The following is an 8,377-nucleotide window of genomic DNA, read 5'->3' on the forward strand; positions in this document are numbered from 1 at the left end:
GATTTCCCCTGTTTCTGTGGGTTGTCAGTGGTGTTTGATATTGCCAACTGGTGAGTACTATGGAGTTCCCTTCCAGTTTGTTTTCTGACGAAACAAGGCCAGATCCAGCGAATTTTATAAACTACAGCTCCACTTTCAAGTCCCTGAAAGCAGTCTAAGATGTAGTTAATGTTGAAGTGTGGGATTATGTTGAGAAGTCACCACTAGGGATAATTATAAAGTTCATGGATCTGGAGTTTGCATGGAGCTCAACATTGGTTCATTACTTTCTTTCTAGACAACTCTATTGCAAGAAACAACATGAGATTTGGTTTTTGATAGAAAAACAACATGCTCGTTTCTCGTTATTTGAGTTTGAAGATATCACATGTTTAAACTGTGAACCACTACCCAATACAATGGTAGTGGAAGATGTTGAGAAAAGTAATAATGTTTGGGCGCTGTTCAACCTGAGACGCACCGGTTCAACCCCAAGCGCTGAGGACATACGTACACTATGTCGGTCTCCTGATGTTTACAGATCCTGGTCCAGGGAAGACCAGATTAGGCTGTGTTATTTGGCCATCTTGACAGGCGGTTTACTTGCACTTGATCGAAGAGAAGCTATCCCTCCTGCTAAAGCAAAGCTGCTTATGGATTTGGAGATTTTCGAGCAGTATCCCTGGAGAAGAGTGGCTTTCGTTGAACTTGTTCAGCAAATTAAGGACGCAACTGCAACGAAAATCAAGGACGACAGTTATGTCTGCAAGGGGTTCGTGCAAGTAATCCAGGTTTGGGCTTACGCTTATATACCCTGTCTTGGAGAAGCAATTGGGCGTCCTATCAGGTCAAATGGTCCATGCTTACTGAGGTTCAAAGGCAAGTATGGAAAGCTCCCCTTGGGTTCTATACTTGAGAAAGCGAAGGTATGTTAACTTCGTATGGATTCATCAAAACTTTGTATTTTAATTGCTCTTGACAACCACATAATTCGTTGTATAGGTAACTTGTATGTCCCCGCGAAGCGTAGATGAAGTTCATCCGGTTTGGGAACAAGAAGATGAGGATCCTGAGATTGACAATCTTTTGGAGTTCCTTCGCCAAGACAATTCCCTGAGTACCATTACTTGGCAAGCCCTGCCGGAGTACCCATTGACACCGATTGAATGTAACAAGCGTAGGCGGGTTGCAAGCCAGTGGAAATCAAAGAAATCAAAGAAGGTGGCAAGCAACGAGCAAGAGAACATAGCAGATGGAAGTGAAAAACGTGGTGATATTGCAGAAACTGAAGAACAAGTACAAATCGATGATGGTGATGGAAATTTCTTTATACAACGGAGGAAGAACCCAGAGAGATTGTTTCATATGGAGCCTCCACACGTAGGTACCCTTGGAAATCTAGTATCTAGAGTGGCCGCATTGGAACGAAATGGCTGTGAGGTGGAGAAGTTTGTAGATCTGGTATCTAGAGTGTTATCATTGGAAGAAGACTGGCGAGTGCCAAACACCAGAGTCAAGCTTTCGGTATGTCAAAGTACTACCATTCAAGCGATTTGCTGTGATGTTGTTTTAGGTTTCCGTAATAATGAATTGATTTGTTGTTGTTTCGCTGTCATAAATGACAAGATAAAGAAGCAAGCAAGGAAGGAGAGAACATTGTAAAACGAAAGGGTAAAGCCACAGATGTGGGAGAACCAGAAATACGAGAAGATTACGACACAATAAAATCACCGCATGTGTCAATGGAGGAAGAAGACGACAGACTACATGAAGAGGCTGTCAACACTCTTACGCTAATGAGCTCCAAAACCTTTGTAGTTGGAACAATAGATAATTAGATGTAGTAAGTTGATGATGCAAAGGCCCAAGCATTGAAGGGAGATGAAGATGAACCCCCAAAGTGCCTCATCCAACATCATTACGTCAAGTAAACCCATTAAGAGGAGTGCAAGGATTGCTGCATTGTCTGAAAAATTAAATACCAACTACTTGGTTGTGTATGGCCCAGTTGATAAAGAAAAGGTTAGAGCATTGAACGCTTTCATAAAAGAAAAGTAAGTATCTTGTGATACCGAAGTCACTATTTTTTTGTAAATAAAATCTTTGTCTAACTTGAAGTAGCTGTCTGTCTTTGGCAGAGGAGATTCTACATATCCGCCTGGTAATGTCTTTACGGCCAAAGAGTTCTTCCAGACATTTATGAAGCCGAGGAGTTGGTTGTCATTCGTTGCAAGTCAAATAGGTTATTAATTCCCTAGGTATGTGTACGTAATTCTAAGCTTCTTATATCATCTTGTATAGGACCTTGATGTACCCTTAGCGATGTACCGAGTAAGGTTTTCCCAAAATCCAACTGATTTCATATCTCCAAGGATTGCAATACTGGACGCAGTTTTCCAAACGTGGTGGAGTAGTCAGTACAAGGAGTGGTTAGGAGATCAGTCGAACATACCAAAGGGAGTCTATGATTACTACAGAGGTAAGAGGCCAAAGATTATCCCACCCGGCAAGTAATGGGGATGAGTTGTCGATACACTATATTCAGTTCTGATGGTAGAAAACAGTCACTGGGTCATGATGGTCATTTCTATCCCGGACCGGACTATCGAAATCTATGATAGTATGACCGGTCTGATTCCTATGGAGATTATCACGCAGGCGGAGATACCTTTTGTTCGCATGGTTCCTTACGTCTTGTATGCTTGCTCTGATCCTGAAGTTAAGCAGGTTATGGATACTACCATGTATTCCATCCAATTTGTAACGGATGGGGTTCCACAAATAAAACCCCCTTATGGAGACTGTGGAATTTACGCAGTCAAATTCATTGAGTGTCTAGTAATGGGTGTGGCATTTGCAGATGAACATCTTCGTGATTCTAATATGATGCTATGAGGAGAAAACTTGCTGCAGAGATGTACGATGAAACAAGGCATCTTGAAGATATTTGTTAGATACCATACAATGGTTTAGATATCATAAACAAAGGTTGGCAAGCTTTGCGATTTTTCATGTTTTCAAGTTCATTCTTTTTTTTTAAACATGTTAAGTTCTTTTGAATTGTTGCAGACGTCTCTGTCGTCAATTTGTTGTAATGTTTTTTTTAAAATAAATGATTGCGCGGAGCCACGTCGACTACTATAGAGAGAAAAGACAAATAATTATTATTATATTTTATTTCTATTTCACATGGGCCCTTAATGTAGCTGGGCTTATCCTGTGTTTTCGCCCTGCCAGTACAGGCAAGCCATTCCTTAGAAACGCAAGCCCTGCTTCTTTCAAAGAGTTCTTCTCCATCGTCAACTTCATCGTCCTCTTCACTTCAGCGTCTTACTCTTCACTCTTCCAGGGAAACACCTGCTTCGGCAATTTCTATCATAAGATAATCTTTCTAGGTCTCTGTTTTTGTGTAATTTTTCTGATTAAAAATTCCCCTATTTCAACTTTTTAGCCTTACCAAGCCATGCCAGTACAGGCAAGCCTTCTCAGGACACGCAAGCCTTGCTTCCTTAAACCGGTTCTTCTCCCTAGTAAACTTTTCGTCCTCCTCACTGGTGAGTACTATGGAGTTCCCTTGCAGTTTGTTTTCTGACGAAACAAGGCCAGATCCAGCGAATTTTATAAACTACAACTCCACTTTCAAGTCCCTGAAAGCAGTAAAAGATGTATTTAGTGTTGAAGTGTGGGATTATGTTGACAATTCACCACTAGGGATAATTATAAAGTTCATGGATCTGGAGTTTGCATGGAGCTCAACATTGGTTCATTACTTTCTTTCTAGACAACTCTATTGCAAGAAACAACATGACATTTTTTTTTATAGGAAAACAGCCTGCTCGTTTCTCGTTATATGAGTTTGAAGATATCACATGTTTAAACTGCAAACCACTATGGATTTGGAGATTTTCGAGCAGTATCTCTGGGAAAGAGTGGCTTTCGTTGAACTTGTTCAGCAGATTAAGGACGCAATTGCAACGAAAATCAAGGGCAACAGTTATGTCTGCAAGGGGTTCGTGCAAGTAATCCAGGTTTGGGCTTACGCTTATATACCCGGTCTTGGAGAAGCAATTGGGCGTCCTATCAGGTCAAATGGTCCATGCTTACTGAGGTTCAAAGGCAAGTATGGAAAGCTCCCCTTGGGTTTTATACTTGAGAAAGCGAAGGTATGTTAACTTCGTATGGATTCATCAAAACTTTGTATTTTAATTGCTCTTGAGAACCACATAATTGGTTGTATAGGTAACTTGTATGTCCCAGCGAAGCGTAGATGAAGTTCATCCAGTTTGGGAACACCAAGATGAGGATCCTGAGATTGACAACCTCTTGGAGTTCCTTCACCAAGACAATTCCCTGAGTACCATTACTTGGCAAGCCCTGCCGGAGTACCCATTGACACCGATTGAATGTAACAAGCGTAGGCGGGTTGCAAGCCAGAGGAAATCAAAGAAATCAAAGAATGTGGCAAGCAACGGGCAAGAAAACATAGCAGATGGAGGTTAAAAACATGGTGATATTGCAGAAACTGAAGAACAAGTACAAAGCGATGAGTTTTTGAAAATTCTGGCAGAATTTTATTTCAGCTGTTGTCTGAAAAAGTGGAGGTTTTGGAAAAGCAATTTAATAGTGTAACGGTCTCAGCAGTTTTTTAATCTGCAGGTGGCATTACCATAGATAATCTAGCATCTCGAATCACTCAGCTGGAAGAAATTATGCTAGTAAAAACACCCGCACACAATCGGTTCTCTAACACAAAGCTACCAGCAAAACCAGCGGTATGTCATTCGTTTCAGTAAGCAATGGCAAGGCAACAATAAGTGATGTTTCTTAATTCCCTTTGAGATTATTGTTGTTTTTTGTCACAGAAAATAGAAGGCAGCACAGGAGAGACTACATTACAAGGAACTGATGGACACCAGGACCCGGGAAAAGAAAGAGACAAGGAAGAAGGCAAACTAGTCAGTGAAGATCACCCAGACAACCCAGAGGAAGAGAATACAGTAGAAGACATGGAAGGGGAACTGCCATTTGAGAGGCAAGGCATAAATGTTGGAAGATCCCCCAGAAAACCCAGAGGAAGAGTATGCATGATAGGCCATGGATTTTACCCACTTTTAGCCATGATTTATAAGTGTTTTAATAACTAATTGCTACAATATAGAGTCTATTTAGAGTATTTACAGGTTCAGAGACGATTTGAAGCAAAGTGTTGATTTTGGTGTCTTTTGGAGTCTTTTGAGTGCAGAGCTGCACAGACGCGTCAGATATCTAGCTATGGATGGAGACCTTACCACCGTTAGATTGAGCTAATCTCTTGACACAAGATAGAGCGTTGAGTTAGCTTTCCAATGCCACCGGTTTGAGAGAAGAGAGGAACTCCTTCAGAGTCCTCTTGGAACTCAATTGGTTTTATAATATCTATTTCAATTTCTTATATATTCATCTATGATTTTCTGTGACAACTTCATGCCTGAATAGATCCACCTGTTAGGTTTAGGGTTCAGATAGTCATGAGAGATTAGCCCGAACTATAGATTGCAAAGTTGTGATATTCATCTTTAGGATTGTCATTAATGTCTGTTTCTAGATTAGCTACCTAGAACTTGCCCTAGGAATTGTAGACATAAGCGATAGCTTGCATCTCACCCTGAATCCATCCTAATTGAGCTAAGAGTGCTAGAGTAAGACGAGAGCTGAACTAGGAAGCTTAGTGAGCACATTCAATCCGCGCGTTAAAGCTTGACCGAGCGCGTCGATCGATATTCCAATCGAATAATCTGTCGACGTTTCAACAAGTATATTGATCGATATTCCTATAGAATAATCGATCGACATTGGTCAATAGACAAACCTAGAAAACGAAAACCTATCGGTTTGTTTATAAGTGTTGAGCTCTATAATATCATGCATGCAACTTGTTAGGCATCTATAAGATTATAATCTTGATTGCTTGAATAGAAACCCTAAGTCTAGCAAACCATTCTTCCACCAAAACCCCAATAAAATGAATCGAGCAATTACTTTGCTCACAAACTTGCAACTTTACATTTAAAATCATTATATCAACCTAGCTAAATCAATCTGATTTGATTTATTTGGTTCCCTAGCTCCCTGTGAATTCGATCCCTAAGTACTACAACTCGACCTCTTATTTGAGAGAGTATAAATCACTACTTAGGGTAATTTGAGTGATATCAATGCAGGAGAAGACATGGAAGAGGAACTGCCATATGAAGGGGAAGGCATAGATGTTGGAGAGGGTGCACCACAAACAAAAAGGGACGATCACACAGACAACCCAGATGAAGAGAATGCAGGAGAAGAAGGCGATGAAGAACAAGGAAATGAACAATCACAATCAAAATCTACGGTTTGTAGACTCTTGCAGGAAATAAATCAATGTTACTCGTTGGAGGAAACCGAGCCTTCAAAAATACAGAATCACTGCTTGTTAATACCAAAGGTTGAAGAGACTTCTGAGTCCAAAAAGGAACCAGATTATGAAAAGGCTACTACAGTATCCTCAGAGTCACTCAACCCACATCCTTTCGCACGAATGAAGAAAACAGACAAACTTGCAGCCACTTCATCTGCCTCAGTCACCACTGGCGTGCCTTATGAAGACTTGTTGGTTAAAGTGGCTGAAAGAAAGACCAGCCGTTTGCAGAATCGGGCAAACCATCCCCCTCCTAGGTATGAAAAGAATAGGATACCTCTCTTGTCGCAGAACCTAAGAAGCCCATTTGAACCTGGCACCCAAGTTAAGGGGGGTTTGAACAGATATGCGAAGCTTTACACATTAACTGAACTGGAGGAGGTTGTATATGGGAAAGTTGCAGAGTCAAAAGTTGCAGAGCTAACCTTTTTTATGAGTAGAAAGTAAGTATCAATTACCTTCTATTGAGGTTCATATTCCACGCGAACTTCATTTCTCATTTTCACCTGCAGGGATTCCGTTTATCCAATTGGCTCACCGACGCGTGCCAGTGAATTCTTCGAAGTTTTTATGAAGCGGAGGGAATGGTTGGAAGACGAGGTAGGAGATCTTACATTTGACACATACTTAGGTCTGTTTTGTTGGTACTCTTAAATATTTTCATTCCTTTTGCAGCACATGGACGCAGCTTTAAGTTTTTATAGATTAAGATTCCAAGAACACCCAAGTATGTTCCCATCTACAAAGATTGCTATTATGGACGTAGCCTTCCAGATGCTCTGGGCACATCAGTACGAGAACTGGAAAGCAAATGAAGCCCTTCCTGGTGGGATGTTTTTCTACTACTACGGGCTTGCTCCACGATATGCTGAAACAAAGATGTGGTGCGGGGAGGATGTGGATACGATTGTTTCCTGTCTTAATGTGCATAACAACAGTCATTGAGTAGCCATGGTTATTTCCATCCCGGATCGGACTGTCAAAATCTATGATAGTGGGAGTCCTAAGCCAGGGGATGTTCAGTTAAGGAAAGCGGCGGAGCCGTTTGCTATAATGGTTCCCTACGCGTTATGGTTTTACGCAGAAGAGAAACGCAAGCCATCTGTGGATCGTACTGACTTTAAAATCGAGTGTATATGGAATGGGGTTCCACGAGCAAGACACCCATTTGGGGACTGTGGAGTTTATACACTAAAATTCCTTGAGTGTCTAATGATGGGTGTTGAGTTTAAACGAAAATTTCTTAAGGACGTCAACATGGGGGTAGTGAGGAAAAACCTCACAGCGGCGATGTATGTAGAAACAGCAAGAGCAAACGCGAATATGTGGGATCCCGAATTTGTAACATACGCGATTGATTCGTTTGTTCCAGCAAAATAGAAATTCTGTGCAACATTTTTTGTGAAGGTACACTGACAAGGAAATACACGTTTCATCATCGTTTTGGCTGTTTTGTCAACTGTGTCCTTGCTATTAAAATATCAAACATTGCTGATAGTTTGCAAAGTTTATATTTTCCCTTTTAACTAGTTCCAAGCTCAAAAAAATATTTAAATTCAAACTTTGAAATAGATTTTCTTGCACCTTAGGATCACTGGGCCTGGAAGAAAACTAAAAGAAACAACGGCAAGGCGATAATGTGTTCGCAATATACCCGCAGATTGATGGCAAGGCAACAGCAACCGTTGGCCAGTTTAAAGCTGATGACACCCCTGCTGGTTCCATGTTGTTGCCTTGCTCTGTACGACTAGGTAAACTTGAGAAACTCTAAGTAACTCTTTGGTCCAATTAATCCATAATTTTATACAACCCAAAATTTATATTTATACAAACCAACAATTTTAATAGTTTATTGTATATTCACAAAATACCTTTCTAAAAAAATTTTACATGTTATATATTTATATGACTTTTGTTATTTTTTTGAAAAAGGAAAATACCGGTTTGAGGAATTGCCTGCCTTGC

The 8,377-nt window shown here is 40.6% G+C and overlaps 2 protein-coding genes across 2 annotated transcripts; both read left to right on the forward strand.

The window, feature by feature from the left end:
* Nucleotides 1–398: 398 nt before the first annotated feature.
* On the forward strand, nt 399–2,874 carry LOC125579900. The gene is made up of 4 exons (XM_048743806.1): nt 399–905; nt 982–1,503; nt 2,281–2,458; nt 2,525–2,874. Exons 1-4 carry the CDS (start codon nt 399–401, stop codon nt 2,872–2,874), a joined length of 1,557 nt encoding a protein of 518 aa, XP_048599763.1.
* LOC125580810 lies at nt 1,150–8,161 on the forward strand. The gene is made up of 5 exons (XM_048745984.1): nt 1,150–4,142; nt 4,219–4,751; nt 4,842–6,855; nt 6,925–7,012; nt 7,088–8,161. The coding sequence occupies exons 3-5, from the start codon at nt 6,188–6,190 to the stop codon at nt 7,355–7,357; spliced, it is 1,026 nt and encodes a 341-aa protein (XP_048601941.1). The 5' UTR covers nt 1,150–4,142; nt 4,219–4,751; nt 4,842–6,187; the 3' UTR covers nt 7,358–8,161.
* Nucleotides 8,162–8,377: the final 216 nt, after the last annotated feature.

This window comes from Brassica napus, chromosome C1 (genome assembly GCF_020379485.1).
Source record: "Brassica napus cultivar Da-Ae chromosome C1, Da-Ae, whole genome shotgun sequence".
Taxonomy (NCBI): domain Eukaryota; kingdom Viridiplantae; phylum Streptophyta; class Magnoliopsida; order Brassicales; family Brassicaceae; genus Brassica; species Brassica napus.